At 40.4% G+C, this 20,512-nt stretch overlaps 1 protein-coding gene across 4 annotated transcripts in view; it reads right to left on the bottom strand.

The window, feature by feature from the left end:
• LOC134339458 (EVI5-like protein) overlaps positions 1–20,512 on the bottom strand; it is a 275,292-nt gene that overhangs the window by 111,562 nt on the left and 143,218 nt on the right. For 2 of the 4 annotated variants that reach the window (XM_063035987.1, XM_063035986.1), the window contains exons 13-14: positions 18,999–19,031; positions 8,091–8,231 (exon numbers count right to left, since the gene is read on the bottom strand). The exons of 1 other annotated variant lie outside the window; for it this stretch is intronic. In XM_063035987.1, coding sequence (XP_062892057.1) covers positions 8,091–8,231; positions 18,999–19,031 — 174 coding nt within the window. The remainder of the gene's footprint in view (positions 1–8,090; positions 8,232–18,998; positions 19,032–20,512) is intronic. One more of the 4 variants, XM_063035988.1, reaches the window with a different exon arrangement.

Consider the following 20,512-nt stretch of genomic DNA (forward strand, 5'->3'; position numbering starts at 1 on the left):
CAGAAAAACCAAGAGGAAAACAGACAGGACGTATGTAGACCATGAGATAAACTCCAGCCCCTATGGCTGTCATACAACCATAACCACATCCTGCCACTAGAATCCCATCACCAGCGCCCATTAAACCACGCTTCTACTTCTCTATTTTAAAACAGAGGGGTTTATTGGCCAACTCTCAATATCAGTGATGTGTGCAACTCAATGGTAACTTTTGTCTTGCTATAATAAAGCAGATAATGGCAATAAAGTTGCCTTTCACCCTTACATGTAGATTTTTTTTGTGGATCAGACTGGAACTTCAATCTAATAATGTAATACTGAGTAAGTTTCAGTACTGGAATCCAAGTGAACACATGAACCAACTGTGTGTCTCCTGAACCAAGGGTAACACAGTAGTGGAGCAGGTAATGCTGTTGCACAGCTCCAGAGGTTGAATGCTGATTTCAGGTGTTGACTATGTAGGGTTTGCATGTTTGGCCTTACACCTACAGCCCAAGCATATTTCTGTCATCTAATTGGCTGCAGTAAATTAGCTCTTAGTGTAGGCGACTGCTGAGAGAATTGGAGAGAATTGATGGACATGAAATAAGTGGGGGCTGCTGGGATGGGTAATATACACTCAATGGGTTGAATGATCTCCCACGTTATAGAAACAGAAGAGAAAGTGAGTTCAATATCAAAGCAGAATGAATGGAAGCGAGGACCAAAAACAAGTGGGGAGGCAGGGAGGATGGAATGAGGGAAAAATAACTGGTTGAGAAGAGGAAACTTGGAGGAAAAGGAGCAGTGCACAGCATTTACCTGAGCTGGAACACAAAAATTTGAAACTGTCGGCAGCATTTTGAGTGGTTTATAAACTTGCACAGGAAAGGCTAAAAAGCAGCGCGGTTTGGTGAGCTGGAAGGGCCTGTTCTGTGCTGGATTGTTTGGGATGGGATGGAAAAATAAAAATAAAATATAGGTGCACTGAAGGCAGAAAAACCATGATGTGGAGATTAACCTACGCAAAACCAGTGGTACTGGCACCACAAAAGAATAATGTAGAGGAACTGAATGCTGGAATGACAGAATCGTGGTGGGCAATTTATTGAATAATAATGGAATTAACTAAAGTTATGATAGAGTCAGTGAAAAAAATTGCTACTGTGCAGCAATTCATAATGAAGAGAAAGAGATTGAGAATCAGATAAAGCCAAAATGTGGTGTTCAGAACAATACTTCCTTGCTGGAGGATTGACGGAGTTGGGATAAACTGTGTCAGGACACTAAATTCCTTAAGTGCACCCTCAGAATTCTGAACAACTATATCCCATCACTCTTCAGCCTTCTTTGCTCTCAAGAAAAACACAAAGTCCTGGGCTGATCATCCTTACCATTTCTGCTATTAGCCTTGTGTTCACAGCTGGAACCCCTGCAGAGGTGCAGCGCCTCTGCACCTTCTCCAGAGTCACTGCATCCTTTTATGTAAATCAAATAACTAAGATTAGTAAACAAGCCCACAGTTTGTTAGCAACAATATTCAAGAATGAAGCAGCTCAGGTGATTTTAATAAAAGTCACTGAAATAAAAATACTATATGTTTTCCATTTCCAAAGCCACGGAATCATTCAGAATGACTGCCAACATTGGAAGAGCAACAGTCATTATTCTTAGCTGACGAGCCAACCCAGTCAGTTAACAACAATGTGATGATTCAAAATGCATTAGCATAAACGAACAGAGTATTAGTGGAGTCACACATTGTTAAGAGCTGCTATATTCCAAATGAGACATGAAACAGAGGTCTCATTTTTTTGCAATGCATCAGATGAATCTAATTGAAAGAGAACAGTGGACTTCTCAGAGAAGCCAGGCCAACTAATGACAACAACCAAATTTCTCAACTATTTTCCTTATTAGAATTACTATAACTGCTCTTTTAACAAGATACCCATCCATTTTCCTAGACATTTATTATTGCTCTTCCATGTAACTCACTGGCAAGGATATAAAAAGGCTGCATAGGAATACGATTTATTTCAGAACTAACAGGTTACATGTTAGCAATTTTGATGCAAGTCAGAAATCACCCACCTTTCCTTTTACCCATAAGGCTGACAGAGCTGATTTTTCAGTGAAAAGCTATTTCCTTACTGAATCACATTGTAAACAGTTTTCTTTAATTGATAACAAAAAGTAACCAGACAAAATTCTAGAGTTTACATATAAAGCAACATTCCAACACTTAAGAGTCCAGTAATCCCAGGCATCAGAGCCTGTTGCAATAGACATTTTTAATAAATGCTTTTGAAATGCAAGATTCTGAAAGGACTGACAATGTAGATGCTAAAGCAGAATGCTTCACACCTGAAACTAAGCCCAGAAGTTTGATGAATTAAAGTCACCTACTGGAGACTGACCTGAGGGAGAATTTCTTCTTGTACATTACAAATTTTGGAATTCTTTGACCTCAACCCAGAAGGTGCCATCACCGATTATTTTCAAGGCTAAAAGAGTGCAAAAAATGTTTCTACAGAGAAAATCAAAGATTATGGGAAACAAGCAGAAAATGGAACCCATTGACAAGAACAGATCAGGTGGCACTTTATTGAGTGGCCGAGAAAGCCTGAGGAATAACATGTCATATCCTTGTTCTTCTTTCTCATGGTATGTTCTTAAATTTACAGATTAGAACAGCCTATAATCAAGGGAGAGATGAACAGGAAATTCAGTGGCTAAAGACACAAGACCAGAGACCCAATATATTTGAATGCATATTTACAATGATGAGCAAAACATAAGAATGAACTATGAGACAACTAGTTGGAAGTTCAAAGTGGAAATTAAAAGGGTAGCAGGTATTAGAATCCGACCTTCATTGGTTCAATCTCTGTGAAACTAAAATTGCTCTATTCTCATGGTCCAATTGATTCCAAAGATACTAGGATTTCCAGTTCTATTATTCTTTCAGCAGGTATGCTGATCAGTTCATGAGAACTAATCTTATCAACTTCAAATTTGCTTTTTACTGGATTAAGTCTCTGCTCACTGCCCTACATATAAGTCACAACAAAATTCCAAACAAACATTTCATTTCCTGAACTATATATCATTCAACAAGATCACTTCCTGGACATCTCTATTCCAGCCTATAAAGTACAAATTCTTCAACTGTCCTTTTCAAGTCAGACAACAAAAATTTGTCCTTGACTTCTCTCTGCATTTCTTCCAATCCAAAGAGTGGTCATATCCTGTTAGATACTTATCACTTGAGCTTGGCCTCTTTCAGATGCGTAAAGTTCAGCTGCATTGAAAGCCCGACTGCAGATCCCCACTCCATTGACTTGACTGAAAGTTGGGTTGCATGGATAGTCACTTTGAATGCTATCATCTAAGCCACATAGAACTTGGAATTGTGTTTAAAGTAGTGACGAAGGCATGAGCTGGCTATATGCATTTTGTTATTTCATTCAAGGATGTGTGCTTCACACAGACTGAGACAGCATTTAATTGTCCACTTAATTAATCCTCCAGCAATTTGTGTGTGTTGCTTAAGATTTCCAGCATCTGCAGATTTTTCTCGTTTATGATTTAATTGTCCATTCCTGATGTCCTTGAGATGGTGCTGGTAATCTCTCTTCATAGACACTGAAATCCTTGAGGTGTAGACAAATTCATTGTGCTGTTACGGAGGTAGCACCAGGATTTTGATCCAGTCGCTTCAAATCAGGAGGGCATGTAGCTTGGAGGGCAAATTCCAGGTAGTGATGTTCCTCTTGTCCTAGCTGGTTGAGGTCATAGGTTTGGAAGATGTTTTCAATGGAGCTTTGGCTAGTTGTTACATTGCACCCTGCAGACGGTACAGACAGATGCTTTGTGTTTCGGCAGTGGAGTGAGTGATTGGTAGTGGATAGGGAGCTAATCAGTCAGCTTCTATACCCTGTATGGTGTCGAGTTTCTTCAGTGTTGAGCTGCATTACCTAGGCAAGTGGAAAGCATTTCATCTCTCTCCTCAATGTAGATACTTGACAGTTTCAGGAGTTAGGAGGCATGTTACTTGCCACAGGATTTCAATCCTCCTATTTGCACTTGTGCAACTTTGTGAATTTGGCTACTTTGGGATAGTTTCAGAATGAAACTATTGCTCCCTTGGTCTGTGACAAAAGAAGAGTTGTTCTGCTTAAGAATCCTACAGGTTTAGTCACGAAATAAATTTGATTTTATGAGGCCCACAGGAACACTTAATGGCAACATTTATCTCCTACTTTTATTGCAAGGATGAACAAAACACTGAGCTTCCCACTGGTGTCTCCGAATCCTGTTTAATATCACTGGCATATGTCATGAAATTTGTTCTTTAGAGGCAGCTGTACATTGCAACACAGAATAATAAAAGCTAAAAATTACAAGAAGAAATATATATTAAAAAATAAATTAAATTCGTGGAAAAACGGAGGGGAAAATACTGAGGTAATGTTCATCGGTTCATTTTCCATTTAGAAATGTGATGGTGGAGGGGAAGACTCTGTTTCTCAAATGCTGAGTGTGTGCCTTCAGTCTCCTGTAACCCCTCCCTGACAGTAGCAATATGAAGAGGACATGTCCTGGGTGACGGGAGCCCTTATTGATGGATGCTGCGTTTTTGAGGCAGCTCCATTTGAAAGTGTCCTGGATTATGGGGTGGTTAGTGCCTACAGTGGAGCTGTTGAGTTTACAACTTTCTGCAGCTTTTACTGATCTTGTGTAGTGGCCCTACCATACCAAATGGTAATGCATCCAATAAGAAAGCTCTACATGCTACATCTGTAGAAATACGCAAGTGTCTTTGGTGACCTATCAGTTCTCCTCAAACTGCTAATGAAATATAGTCTTTGTCATGCCTTCTCTTTAATAACACCAATATGCTGGGCCCAGGATAGATCAAAACTGTTGACACCTAAAAACCAGAAATTGCTCACTCTTTCCACTTCTGCTCCCTCGATATAGACTGGTATGTGTTCCCTCAACAACACACAACCAGCTGATCTCTTGCTCCTGTATGCCTCCTCATCACCATCTGAAATTCTGCCAACAACGGTAGAGTCATCATTAAATTTATAGATGGCGTTTGAGCAGTTGGCTAAGCACACATCACTGAGGTGCGCCAGTGTTGATCATCAAGTTTAGATTTTTTTTTGATCCACACAGACTGTGGTCTCCTGGAGATGAAGTCAAGGATTCAGTTGCAAAGGGAGGTACAGGGGCCCAGGTTTTGGAGCTTGTTGATTAGAACTGAGGGGATGATTGGGTTGAACACTGAGCTGTAGTCAATAAACTGCAGCCTGACGTAGGCATTACTATTCACGAGGTGATGGAAGGCTGAGTGGAGAGCTAGTGAGATTGCATCCACTGTAAACATGTTGTAGGGGTAGGCGAATTGCAGTGGGTCCAGGTCCTTGCTTAGGCAAAAGTTGGTCTAGCCATGACCAACCTCTCAAAGCACTTCATAACAATAGATGCAAGTGTCTTGGGCAATAGTTGTTGAGGCAGCTCACCCTGGTCTTCTTGGGCATTTGATATGACTGTTGCCCTTTTGAAGCAGATGGCAACATCCGACTGCAGCAGTGAGAGACTGAAGATGATCTTGAGCACTCTCTCCAGTTTGTTGGCACAGGTTTTCAGAGCTCTACCAGGGTCAGATATCTTGAAAGATTTTGTGATGCAGTTTCCAAGACAGAGATCACAGGTCACCAGATGCTGCAGGAATTTACACATATGTAGTTTTATTCTCCCTTTCAAAGCATGTATAAAAGGCATTGAGCTCATCTGGGAGTGAACTATCATGAAGTTAGGTTTTGCTTTGGAGGAAGTAATGCAAACCCTCCCAGACCTGACGTGTATTTGACTCTGAATTGCTTTGTTTTGCCCTTAAAATAGCCTTATATAGTTTGTATCTGGATGTTTTGTATAATTCTGGATCACTGGTCTTGAATGACACAGATCTAGCCCTTTAATAATTCCATTTAGCTAACTCAATTGAAAATAACAATTTTAGTTGAAAGATTTATTTATACCAATAAAAATCAAGTTTTATTTTCTTGGCTCAAACTTCATGAAACTAAGTGTAGTAATCTTGCATCTAGATTTCCACAAACAGATATTTCTGATTTGAGACTGAAGACTTCATGTAACATTAATATAAAGTATACCGTAGCGATACTGGGAATATAAAGGCATAGTTATCCATTTGATCACAAAGATTTAAAGACATTCACATTTATTTTAAACAAACTTAATACTAGAATCTACAAGCCTGATGTTGATTGCTAAGGAAAGTATCCTAAGAAAATAATACATTTGCTTCTCCCATAATAAGAAAAAGAAGTTTTAAACTTATACCACAAAACTATTAGGTGAAGGGTGAAATGCAATTTGGAATGGTTCAAAGGATCTCAATCTGAAACTTTATCTTTCTGTTCTTTCCACAGAAGCTGGCTGACCTGCTAAGTGCTTCCAGCCATTGTAGATTAAAAGACAAGTCCAGTGTTGCATTTGTTCATGATGTGATATGGGGCCGTGAAAAAATAAACTCAAGCATGTGGTATCCAAAATGATTCAGCCACTAATAAACTGAGTTCAAACTATATTATTGAAATGAATCACACTCACTATACAATCATTAAACCCACATTCAGTATCACTCCAAAGCAATCATACAATGGAGTCTGTATGAAGAGTTCAGGAGAATCTCCAAACTTTGGATAAAAATCTTCACCATAGATCATCTGAACTTGTAAATTCTGCTTTCAACTCCACATAACTACTAAAATTTTTGCTCCACAGTAAACCATTATCAGTGAAGAAAAAGAGAAGAAAAAGATTCTTATTTTTCAGTTCCATTTTGCAAAATAGTTTGAGGAAAAGAGAGATCAACAGAATCAGATGTGGAGGCTGAATTCAGCAAAGATTTTCTGAACAAGAATTTTCTTTAACCAGAAGGACTGCAGGCCGATGTCCACATCAACAGTCAGATTATTCAACATGGTGAGTGGGATATGAGCAAAATGAAAAGGTGCAGGAAGTGGGTTGTACCAGTATTAATCAGGCCACAAACATAGAGGGGTGAACAACTCTACAAGGAGGATACTGCTGCACCTCCACTCCAAAGCAGATTGGGCAGAATTTAGAAATTGCTGTGCATTTTGAAAGCTGTAGCTAGATAAAGCCCCACACCTAACAAGGCATTCAGAAGAGAGTGGTGTCTGACCACACCAGCAGCTTGCTGCTGGTGCATTTAACCTCTCCCTATATCTGAACGGATACATTTCACAGTGCAGATGCTGGCAAGTGCTGCAAGAACCCTGGCACCTGTTTAATTAAACTAAGGCTGTTTGGTCCCCATGAAGAGTGTAATGAAGCACAGTTAAACCGTCTGACAAGGAACACCTGTGCTTCACCCCAGTACGTATTGTCCGTTGGCACATATCTCTGGTGCTTACTTCAACACAAAGTACAAGATACAGCATGATTTCTCCCTTTGCTCACACAATGGAAAAACAATGCTGGATAAGTTTGCACACCGAACTCAATATGAACTTGGCTACATACGAAAGGCAAAGTTTTGGCAGCAGACAGCAACAATCAAGGTGCTAGAACGACACAAGAACCCCGTGCTTTGCTTTAGTTCTTAGAAACTATGATTTCAAACCCAATTCTTACTGGTTTGATCTGTTAAAAAGGCTCCAGTTACCCTAGTGACAGTCCACGATATAATTACAAAGAAAAATGGAAAACAACTTGGCAAGCCACTTAGAATTTCACCATTGAGAATAGATGCCAGCCACAAGATTAACACAACTGATTTGCTTTTGCTAAATTATACCAATTGCTACCTATCAGTAACTGGCAACCCACACTAATTCAATCTGACTGGTGCTACTGAGAGTAGTATTTGGTATTATTTGCATTGGGCTAATAACCTGCTGTGAAGTACTACACACAAAACAGTCAGAGATTAGTTTCACAGGATTTGAGAGCCAGTGTCACATAGGATCATCCAGGGTACAATAGAACTCAGGATTGTTTTGGTTACAAATCCTTAAACCATTTGTCTCACACCTGCCTTTCCTTACCCTGAGCTCCTTCAGCTCCTGAATGGTGCTCTGTGCTTGTTCTAGTTTCTCACTGGCTGTATTGAACTGTTGTTTTGCTACAGCCAGCTCTCGCTTGATGATGTAGTTCTCCTCGGCTTCCTGCGCCCTGGTTACTTGTCCCTGAAGACAAATCCATGAGGGAGAGAAAGATTAGCGACACAGATGGGCTTCCAAATCCCTGAAGAACTAATTCCACTCTTAATTTACCATTAAAACTTCGGAAAACAAACAAGCTTGGTTCCTGTTGAGGCCATTTATATCCCAGAGTGTAAAAACTAAACCCAAATTCTCCCAGTCCTGAACTAAATTGCACAAAGAGCACTCCCAGAGAGATCAGAGATCTAATGAACTGAGCAGAGTCACACACAAGGAAAACCTTCTGTCTTTGCTCAGCTAAAATGCCAGCACATCAGTTGTACATAGGAAAGAATACAAAAGAATTAGGCTAGGCTGTGAGTCAATCCTGGTGTAACAGCTTACATCATTTCACCACTAAATCTGTAAAACACCAAATAAAGAGGCATCAGCAGAGATTCTGGGAGCGTTCCCAGGCAAGGGGTCAATGCCTTCAAGATGTGAGAAAATGGGGGCTGGGGGAAAAACTAGGAGACAAAGAAACATTAAAGGTGCTGAAGGATTCCAACAGCCCCTTCACACAAAACCCGGTCAGTAAGTTTATTCTGTTCTATGCCCATCTTTCTGAACAAATCCTTAAGTGCATGAACATACCCTCAACTAAACATCAATAATTGAGCAGCCAGTCATCAAGAAAAAAGGGATACAATGTAACCAGGGGTCTGAGGAGTTCTGACTAATGGTAGGAGCTGCATGGCTTCCCAAGACAATACACTGAGGTTAAACTCTTCAGTTAAAATGGAAATACATCACAAAATAAGCAGACTTAAGCCAATGAATGCAAAGTCAATGTGGGATAGGGGGTAGTGCTGGAAGGGAAGAGACAGACAGAGGCAATGGGATGTGGGGTGAGGAAAGGAGACCAAAGTAAGTAGAGGGGTAAGGGATGGGGCTAGAGCTAAGGAGGGGTCTGCACAAATGTGGGAACTGGGGATGGACAATAGGAATGGGGAGAAATGGTACCAGAAGGCAGGAAAACCTCAAATGTTGCACCTTTGTTCAAAAAATGGATAAATCTAGTAATGATAAACCAGTTGGTATAAACACAGTTTTGAGGAAAGTTCAAAAAAATTAAAAATCAAGTTCAGAACAGACAGTGACTTGAATAAATGTAGACTCATTACAGAAGGCCAGTGACAATCTATTAGAAGCAACCATGCCAAACTAAACTGACGGAATAGTTAGAGGAAGCAACAGAGAGAGGGATGTGGAAAGTATAATTGGTATACAAGACCTTCCAGAAGATGTTTGTTATGTGTGAGCTTGTCCTCAAAAGAAAGGCTTTGCAGCAGCATGGAGAGAAAATTAACCAAGTAACAGGAGACAGCAGAAGTGACAGATTCTAAGTTTATGGTCAATGCAAACCTCCCCAAAGGTCAATACCCAACATACTATCTGTTAGTGACTTGAATTGGACATACAGGCACAATTTCCTAATTTGCAGATTGCACTTAACTTGAAGATACAGACCTGGGAGAAGGATAGTATTACATCAAACAGAAACAGACTAATAGCAAGACAACATACTGAGGTTAAACCCCAATCAGTTAGGATGGAAATAGACTCTAAAACAACCAGGCCTGAGCCAATGGATGCGGAGACAAGAGGTGGGCAGAGCTAGAAGGGAAGAGACAGATAGAAATGGTGGAGGGGGCAGATTGAGGTGATAAATTAGATTAGGCATTGGCTTTGTGGGTGAAGCTAGAGGGTGACAGTAGAGGGTTGCCTCTCTTACTGTTGGCCTGTGACTGGTAATGTGCCGCAAGTATAGGTGCTGTGTCCTTTGTTGTTTGTCATCTATGATCTGGATGATAATGTGGTTAACTGGATCAGCAAATTTGTGGATGACAACATGACTGGGGGTCCAGTGGACAGTAAGGAAGGTTATCATGGGTTGCAGGGTGATCTGCATCATCTGGAAAAAATAGGTGAAAAATGGCAGATGGAACTTACTGCATACAAGTGCGAGGTTTTGCACTTTGGTAGGACCAACCAGGGTAGATCTTACAAAGTGAACAGTTTAACGGAAACAAGAAGGGAAACTTCTCCATTCAGAGGGTTGGAAGAGTGTGGAATGAGCTGCCAGCACAAGTAGTGCATGCAAGCTTGATTTCAACGTTTGAGAGCAGTTTAGATAGGTACATGGATGGTCGGGGTATGGAGGGCTACAGTCCCGGTGCAGGTGGTAGGCAGTTTAAATAGTTTTGACACGGACTAGATGGGCCGAATGGCCAGTTTCTGCACTGTACTTTTCTATGACTCTATGATTCTAAATGTGAGGTGCTACATTTAGGTAGGAAGAGTGAGAAAAGGGAATGAATTGGAGGGCAGAATTGCTAAAAAGGGAACGGGGAGAGGGTGTAAAATGACACAAATTAGAGTGATTTATTTCATATTTTGTTGACACCAGAGATCATAGAGTATAAGAGCAGGAGTATAAATCTTTATAAAACACTGCTGGAGTAATTACAGCTTGAGAATTGTGTTCAGGTCTGAGCACCAAATTTTAAACAGATATAAAGGTATTAGGAGAAGCTCCAGAAAAGACACTAAAAGTGATTTCAGTTGCATGGATAGACTGGAGAAACTGACGTTATCCTCTTCAGAACAGAGGATTAGGTGAGAGGATCAGATCGTGGTTCATAAAATGATGAAGTGCATGGTTAAGCATGAGCAAATATAGACCAACATTTAACTTTTAAGACAGCAACTAACTAAGACTTGAATGCACTGTCAAGGGTGGAATTATTCAAAAAGAGATCTTTTAAATTTCTGCAAGAGTTTGCAAGGCCAAGGGCAACGTGTATATAAAGGGAAAAGTGTGTATGAAGAGTTGTTATTGAGGATTTCTGTTATAAAGAACTCAGTGTAAACTCAGATGGCAAATGGCTTCCTCATTTGAGATGCAAAGGGACAAGGCAGTCAGGAAAACCATACAGGAAACCATTCGGTTGTTGGAAGGGTAGGAGTAGGTGGAATAAACGTGCGTGTAGACAGGTCCAGAAGTTGGGTGTGGGGGGTGGGGGATTCTACATGTCCCATAGGGCGATGTTTTTAGCCTTGCTCAAGGTGGGGGTACCAAAGGAGTAGGTAGATGGGGATTGTACTATCTTCTGTGCCATGTAGAGGGAGCACCACCAGGGGATGCTGAGCAAGGGAAAGGATTCGTCTTGTAAGCCCTCCCTGGGTGAGGGTTCGTTTGATTTCTCATTTAATTTCCTGCCTTGAGGATTCACTTGAAACTTAAAGGGTGTCACACCCCAGGGTCAAATAAAATTCCATGTAGGTTAGATTGACTTTTCTGTCTGGTGCTAATTAAACTGAAAATAAGCACACAAAATGTGCATAAATTCTCCATACTTCTCTGGACAGTTCACCAAATTTAAAAAGGGCCATCAACTCTCAGGAAGTCCTTAAAGCATTCCTCTCCAACATGTGGTGCGTAATGAACACTTTGTGAGCTAAATGCAACAACTTGTCCTCTTTCAATGAAAACAAGAGTGGAAATTTTAAGCTTTTGACATTGTAAATGTTGGTAGATTCTTAGTACTATTGTTAGCTCTGCCTCATCCAGGAAACGCCAACCTATTTGTGGTAACCTCTATTCATTCTTTCTATGACTTGCCTTTGCTAAAATATTCTCAGTTCTCAGAATCCCAGTACTGCTGAACTTTCTTTCCACAAAACCACTTCTGTCCTACTTGACTACTGAATACCCCAGAGTCTAGGACTGAATACAGATCCCACTGCTAACCTCCAGGGATAACCACAGATGGGCATTTTCCACCAGCAGCCCATCTTACCACAGGGAAGGAACTAAGGCAGAGCTCAAAAGTCTCTATGGCCATTTGTGTTGTCTCCACCCACAGAAATGGACCTAGGTACCAGCAGCATGCCCTGGTGTGTTGTAGACCAGAAATCATACGGTAGCTCCAAACACAAGACAACTCACAGAAAGCTAACCCTTAAGAGCTAGAGGCTTAAACCCCAAAACAGTAATAGCACCAAAGATTTTCAACTTGGCTATAACTATAGATCTGCTACTCATTTCTAATAGGGTAGACTCCTAAAATGCAACAAAAATTTCCTGCTCATATCCACGAAGGTCTTTAATACAAACCACCTTGAACGTGACACTTCAAAGCTGATTAAATAATTGTTTGCATCTGGCAGGTGCACTGTATTAATAAACAGCTAATTTCTCCTTGAAATCCAAAAGGAACGGCTTATCCACTGACCTATTCTTAATTCACAACACACATCTTACTGTGCCCTCCGATTCCACTGGGAGTTTTTTTTTTCCATGACTGTTCCATTTGTGGTTCATTCGATTGTTTCCATGTCTCATCAAAGTAATTGAATATTTTTCTCGCCTGGTATCTTTTATTACTTTCCTTCCATAGCGTCCGTATCGCTGCTGATGCTAATCATTATCTCCAGTTGTTATGCACCATGTTCAGTCTTCTTATACAGACATATTCACAACCTTACACTTGACCTTGACAGTCCACTACTCCAACAGCCTCAATCATAGATTGGGCTAACACTGATCATTGCTCATTTCTCCCTTCTCCCCAACAGTTCTTTTACATAAACTTCACTTACCCTTTCAGACCACATTTGGATGTTTGTTAAGAGGACAAAAAAACTCCAATTCACTTGCAACAGCACTCCTTAAACTCAATTACTCAAACCACTTCAAAAGTAATGTTATCAAGGTGCTTGATTATACTCTCAAAATCTATCATGTTCTGATCTTCGTTTTCACCTTGCCGCCATCCCAGGTCCAGCTTTTTCTCCACTGGAGTTCAGGGGTTGCATTAAGAAGAAATATGGCATGCTTTCATCATTTTCCACCAAATATGACTGGAGAACATCAAGCACATTGGACCTTGTGTTTCTCTCTCCTTTCCAGGATTATCCTGGAATGTAAGAATAGCTATCCCTCTTTTCTTGACTATAGTCTCATTTTTCTGTCTGCTCTGTCTGCATTTCCAACAGGTTTAAGCAGTTTGTGGGCATGCTGTCTCAACAACTTCACTTGCCTTCCCTAACCAGCAAGCCAACATAACATTCTCTTCCCTCATCCCCAGTAATGCCACGACTGAGAGTTTGGTAACTGGAGGTCCATTAAATCAATGCTGTGGCCGGGAAATGGAAGAGGCAGGGTGAATGGACCAATAGAGCTTACCAAGCTGGAACATGATGATGGATCAATGGGAAGGATTGGAAATGCCAGACGAGGAGGGACAAAATTGGGGTCAGGCAACTTCCACGGATTGGCAAGCTGCAGAGGAAAACTGATGGAAAAAGATTACAGAATTGTCAAGTGCAGGTAAGAGAGGTGGTGGAGCTGGCTCGTTGCAGAAGAAGATGTTAGTTGGGAGTTTGTGTATCTCCAGAATGAAATAATTCACTTGCCTGGCAATGGTCCAGGAGGACCACATTTTCCAGGTATGCTAAGTGTAAAACCATCAGGACAAGATAGTCCATGTTCAACTGCAATGCTCCAAAGATGTGTAGAAAGAATGATGTTATCCTCACTCAAAAGTCACGTGAGGGATGCCCCATATTGGGAGATTCTAAGTTACATTTTTCCCATATGATACAAACAGAACCAGAATTGTTATGACATTTCACTCCAGGTTCCAAGTTGCAAAATGGTGAAAAACAAATAGTAATTTCCAAATTTCTATGTAGACAATGTTGTTGCATAAACCTGATGTCATCCAAAATCCTTCCAACTTGCAACAACTCCCATTCTTCTATCACTTCTGAGCTTTATGGAGCTATTTTAACATCAGAGTAAGCAATGATAAGTTTTAACATTTTTACCTTGGTTTTCACTCCACTCCTTCCTTCCTCATCTCTAACATCTTCCAGCTCATCAAGACACCTGTGCTCTTTTGAATCATCCTAAAAATTAATTATTCCTTCAAGGAGAACTCTGCTTTCAGCTGTTCAAGTTATGTACTTTGAAATTTTTCCTCCAAACTTTTCATATATATTACTTTCTTTATCAAACTACTTTTTGACCAAGGGTTTGGGTTAACTACTCAAATGTCCTCTTACATTGTTTAAAAGATTGTTCTTTGTCGCTCCTTGAAGTGATTTGTGATGTTTCTTACAATACAAATAAAAGCTGTTATTAAACCAGGCCTGAGGATATGATTAGAGAACATGCTCACATACACCTATCTATTTACCCTGTGCCTGACTTGTGATGTAGTCTGCTTACTGCATGTTACTATTGCAGCTTAATGTGAAAAAGACTAAGGAGCTGGTGGTAGACCTGAGGAGAGCTAAGGTACCGGTGACCCTTGTTTCCATCCAGGGGGTCAGTGTGGACATGGTGGAGGATTACAAATATCTGGGGATACGAATTGACAATAAACTGGACTGGTCAAAGAACACTGAGGCTGTCTACAAGAAGGGTCAGAGCCGTCTCTATTTCCTGAGGAGACTGAGGTCCTTTAACATCTGCCGGATGATGCTGAGGATGCTCTACGAGTCTGTGGTGGCCAGCGCCATCATGTTTGCTGTTGTGTGCTGGGGCAGCAGGCTGAGGGTGGCAGACACCAACAGAATCAACAAACTCATTCATAAGGCCAGTGATGTTGTGGGGATGGAACTGGACTCTCTCACGGTGGTGTCTGAAAAGAGAATGCTGTCTAAGTTGCATGTCATCTTGGTCAATGTCTTCCATCCACTACATAATGTACTGGGTGGGCACAGGAGTACATTCAGCCAGAGACTCATTCCACTGAGATGCAACACAGAGCATCACAGGAAGTCATTCCTGCCTGTGGCCATCAAACTTTACAACTCCTCCTTTGGAGGGTCAGACATCCTGAGCCAATAGGCTGGTCCTGGACATTTCATAATTTACTGGCATAATTTACATATTAGTATTTAACTATTTATGGCTCTATTACTATTTATTATTTATGGAGCAACTGTAACGAAAACCAATTTCCCCCCGGATTAATAAAGTATGACTATGACTATTAATTATAACCCACAGGTATTTGTTCCTTGACTGTAACCAAGGAAAAAAAAGTTAGACAAACTATAACAAATACATTTAATAAATCCAAGAATTCCAGCCACATGCATAGACAATTGTAATGTAGCAGAAAGAAAACACCCAATGGCAGTCACACATAGTAACTTGAGACAAAAAGGAGAAAATATAAAGATGTTTTTTGTGGTCTACCAAACAATGACTATCTACAAACGTACATTACATAAGGGAAAACGAAGAAAAATCCCAGAATTATATCTCTGCCAATTTACTATTTAGAAATTTTCCAATCAAGTAAGGCTTTGAGAAGCTCTGGCTTGTGATCTGATCACCAATGGCTCAGTGAAGGGGAGAAGGGCATGGCAGAATATAGAGCTGGGTGTGGCAAGAAATGATGTGGGTGTAGACAACAAACAGATCATGCCCAGAGAATCCCCACGAACATGGACCTCAGCTGCATCCTTAACACTTCTGCTGGGAACAATTTTAGAATTTAATAGATTAATGTACTCTACGACACTACTGGCCCAGTTATCTAACTGAGCTCTAGAATACATACCCAAATGCATTCAACTTGCTTTTATCCTCTTCGAATCAAAGCTACTACAACCAGCTTACCTTGCTTCTTCAAATGCAAACATTCATCATCAAATAATCCATGTAATTCTTGTCCCAGCCTATTTATAGCTATTCTAGCATCTCTTGCACGTAGCATCAAACGGGATCAGTAGAATCTACGATCCACTGTCCACTCAAATAGAAAAAGGAGTATAGATGCACAAAGTAAAAATTAAGGATTGGCCTACAAATATGTAACATAATGTATGGAGTTAACAGCATTAGATTAAACTAGGAACAGAACTGACTTACAGAGCAACAGAACACCATATTTAAAAAAAACTCAAAACAATATTGTGACCTCTTCTACCACCTGAACTGCAGCAATAAACACTGCTGGACTGCAGCATGAGGATCCTACCAGTGTACCTCTCTGAACAATCCATCAAAAAACATGCTTTGGAGAATTTTTTGACAAAAGCTCCTCTCAAATCTGAACAAGTGCTTCTACATGGGGATGACAAAATAAGGTCTTGAAATATTGTTTTAAAAACATAAAAATTCAAATATTAGTATTTATTGAATCGGAATATATCAGGGGTGATTGATAAGTTCGTGGCCTAAGGTAGAAGCAGTCAATTTTAGGAAACCTAGCACATTTATTTTTCAACACAGTCCCCTCCTACATTCACACACTTAGTCCAGCGGTCGTGGAGCATATGGATCCCTTCTCTGTAGAAGTTGGTGTCTTGGACCTCCAGAAAGTGGTCCACAGCAGGGGTGATTGATAAGTTCGTGGCCGAAGCTAGAAGGAGATGAGTTATACAGCTCTCGTTACATGGACGTGCAGTTCAACTCTTTGAGTGATTATGCAGAAAGTTTGAAGTTAATAACTCATCTCCTTCTACCTTAGGACAAAAACTTATCAATCTCCTCTGCTGTGGACCACTTTCTGGAGGTCCAAGACACTGACTTCTACAAAGAAGGGATCCGTATGCTCCACGACCGCTGAACTAAGTGTGTAAATGTAGGAAAAATAAATGTACTAGATTTTCTAAAATTGACTCCTTCTACCTCAGGCCACGAACTTATCAATCACCCCTCGTATTCTTCGGAGCATAAGATCTTACTGGTGTTCATATCTCGGAACATAACAATGGCAGGTACTTAGAAGTGATTATAGGGGCACAAATCTTTTCAAGAGAACATAGTAAAAACAAATAACAGCACATTACATGAATTCCAAGTTTGCAAATAATTTGTACAAGTGATACATGGAAATTATGAGATATGTGGGCACATGCCCAATCTGACTGAATAAAATGTCATGCTCACATTAAGCCTAAACAATATTAATACGAATAGTGATATTGGCAATGTTTAAACACTGTCCAATTCTAAGTTTAATACATGATTATTAATAAGTATGCAGCCTCCCCAGCCATAACACTCCTGCTTGCTATTATTCCTGAAACAAAAAAGAAATAAAATGCATGAAAGATTAAAGAGTATTCCTTTATAAAAAACTGGTTTCCAGAATCAACGTTGCTTAAGAAGGAATTGGGATGATAATCTCAATGCTCCAGTGTTACATTGAGGCATTCAACAAAAGCTATGACAAAAAAAAAAGAGAACTTGTCTTCCCAGTTATTCCAGCACCATGCCAAATAAAGCAGCTTCAAGGAACAGTCTGCACACTATTGGCTCACTGTGGCATCACAATTGTTCAGTCTCTCTCTCTCTTCTTTTTCTCCCTCTGTCCCTGGCCCCTTGCCCATCCTCTGGGTTTTTTCCCCCCTCCCCCTTTTCCTTCTCCCTGGGCCTTCTGTCCCATGATCCTCTCATATCCCTTTGCCAATCACCTGCCCAGCTCTTGGCTCCATCCCTCCCCCTCCTGTCTTCTCCTATCATTTTGGATCTCCCCCTCCCCCTCCCACTTTCAAATCTCTTACTAGCTCTTCCTTCAGTTAGTCCCGACGAAGGGTCTCGGCGCGAAACGTCGACTGTACCTCTTCCTAGAGATGCTGCCTGGCCTGCTGCGTTCACCAGCAACTTTGATGTTCAGTTTTATGTCCAATTTCCAGTTCAAAAGAAATACAATGAGCAAAATAGACTATTTTACAAAATTCAGTGTGCTTCATTAAGCTGCTTTACATCAAATTTAAAGTAAATCAATGGAATACTACATACCTGATGACACTAATCAATGTTACATAGTCCTCATAACCCTTAGAGACATGTGAAATACCAGATTATGCTGTAATAACCATGGGTCAAAAGTAGCAAAACAGAGCACGTAATGAGACTGTGAAACCAAACATTGCATATATAACTGGTTTATTGTGCTTGATCCTGCGTACCTTACTGTTGCAAGGAATACTCTTACGCACTTTGCATGCTTTAGTGAAGAGCAGCATTAGTATAATTACCTGATGGTTATGGTGGACCCTGCAGCATGCATTCAGTAAAATTTACAGGGCAAACCCACCAAGGTTACATTAACAACCCTCTGGATTGAGGGGATTAAATGCTCTGATTTGTGATACACACGACTATTTATATTTTTAGGAAAAACTGTCAACCTTTTAATTATGCACGTTATAGTACAATGTAAAGATGGTACTGCTACATGTACATGTACACAAGACACAGAGGGTCAATGGTTTTGCAGATATGCCGGACTTTCATCCAGCTTCCTTTTAAGTGGTGGCAACATAGTCCAATTCTTTAGGTCTATTCAATGCACTGAATATAGTACATGTACATGCAGAATGGAGCAGTACAATGCAAAGGGGAATTATCAAAGACTGTTGTAACGTTATGATCTTGGGTTGGTTGTACTATACCCCCACGCCCCCCAACCCACCTCCCCGACCCCCCCCTCCCCCAGTGCCATTCAGTAGGCTGCCCACACACTCCAAGTCCAGGCAGCAGTTCCTGTGCATCACTCATCATCACATTCGCTTGCCTCAGACGCCCACATGAGCTAGGCCTGAAGCGCGGATTACAGTGAGTGCTACCACAGGGATATCATGCAACATGCAGGGGTGAGTTTCGCAGGGGTGAGTTTCACAGGAGGTTACCTCACCAGATGAGACATGGACAATGCATTGCCTTGGTAGAGTTAGCAAGTGTGTATTATTGCCATGGAGGTAAGTGGGAAGTCATACCTGGATCAATCTATCTGCCAAGGCAGCACTTTCCTACAGGGGGAAATCCACAGAAATGAAAGGAAGAAAGAGCATTTCACAGAGAGGCACTACTAGTACAGTAATAGAAAGCTTATCATACATACTTCACAATCTGACAAAAGTACAGTTACGGCAAAGAATTTTAAAAAGTTGCATTTCCTGTGTTCTCTGTATCATATCTTTGTGCGTGGAGGAAAAAGGGCATTGGGGTGAAGGAAGAAAGAAGGCCCATTCGAAAATCAGTTCCAATAGAGGTTTCTAATTATATAGGGTCACATCAGCAAACACAGCAAATCTTACCAACCTAAGAAATGGAAATAAAATCACAAGCACATTTCCCACATCCTCAAACAGTCCTTGTTCCAATTTCTTCTTATAGATCTTTCAAACAAAGCAAGGAATTGCACCTTTAAATAATAGAAAATATCAACATTGTTCCTTTAACTATTCTATTCCACATGCATTAGCCAACAGATATACTTGAGCCAGTTCAATAAAGGTTTTGTGGGTCATTTGAATCAAGCCCAATAGCATACCTAAGTTATGGAGGTAATGGTTTTGTACTGAAATTCTTAGTTTACAGGGCAAATCCACCAGTAGCGTGCAACGGAACTACATCCACTCTCAACATAAAACCGAAATATCAATACAACAAAAGCATATCAGATGTGCAGTGTGCTAGAGGAAGGAAGAGTCTTTAGTTATTATCAAACTCACATTAATGCATCTATTGAAGTGATTTACTCTGATTATATAAAAAGCTTTAATTTCCAAACAAGTATCAGCGATAATTTCTTTAGCAAATGACATATAGCATTAAAAGATATTAGTGAAATTCCATGCCAAGACTAAAAGATTCCATGTCATAAGCTGAACAGTTCTTTTGCACAAGAGATTTCTAATTTTAGAATGGAAAAGAGGTGCTAAATTAGGATCACTGTCTCCAGTTGGCTCTACCTAACAACCACTAGAGAAGGAACTTCACTGAATGAGAAAGGTTCTGGGGTTTGCTCCCCAGCAATACGTTTTCAGCACACTTCTTGTTTTTGTGTGAAATCTGGATAAATGCTGAATAGTTCTATCTCTACCTTGGGGGAAAATCAATTTTCAGTTAATCCTAAACTAGATGATTTAATAAAATGAATTCTGTTTTGAAAATGAATCATTTAATAGGAAGATGCTAGTTAGACTGTCAGGTTCATGACTACTGCACTTTGCAATAGAATAGACCAGTTAATCTGACCTCAGTGGTTGGGAAGATGTTGGAGACCATTGTTGAGGATGTGGTGTTGGAGTACTTGAAGGCACATGATAAAATAAGCTAAAGGGAGAATCTTGTCTGACATATCTGTTGGAATTTGAAGAAATAACAAGCAGGATAAACAAAGGAGAATCAGTCGATGTTGTGTACTTAGATTTTCTGGAGGCCTTTGACGAGGCGCTACACATGAGGGTGCGCAACAAGTTAAGAGCCCTTGGTATTACAGGGAAGA

This window comes from Mobula hypostoma, chromosome 29, assembly GCF_963921235.1.
Source record: "Mobula hypostoma chromosome 29, sMobHyp1.1, whole genome shotgun sequence".
In the NCBI taxonomy this organism is placed as follows: Eukaryota; Metazoa; Chordata; class Chondrichthyes; order Myliobatiformes; family Myliobatidae; genus Mobula; species Mobula hypostoma.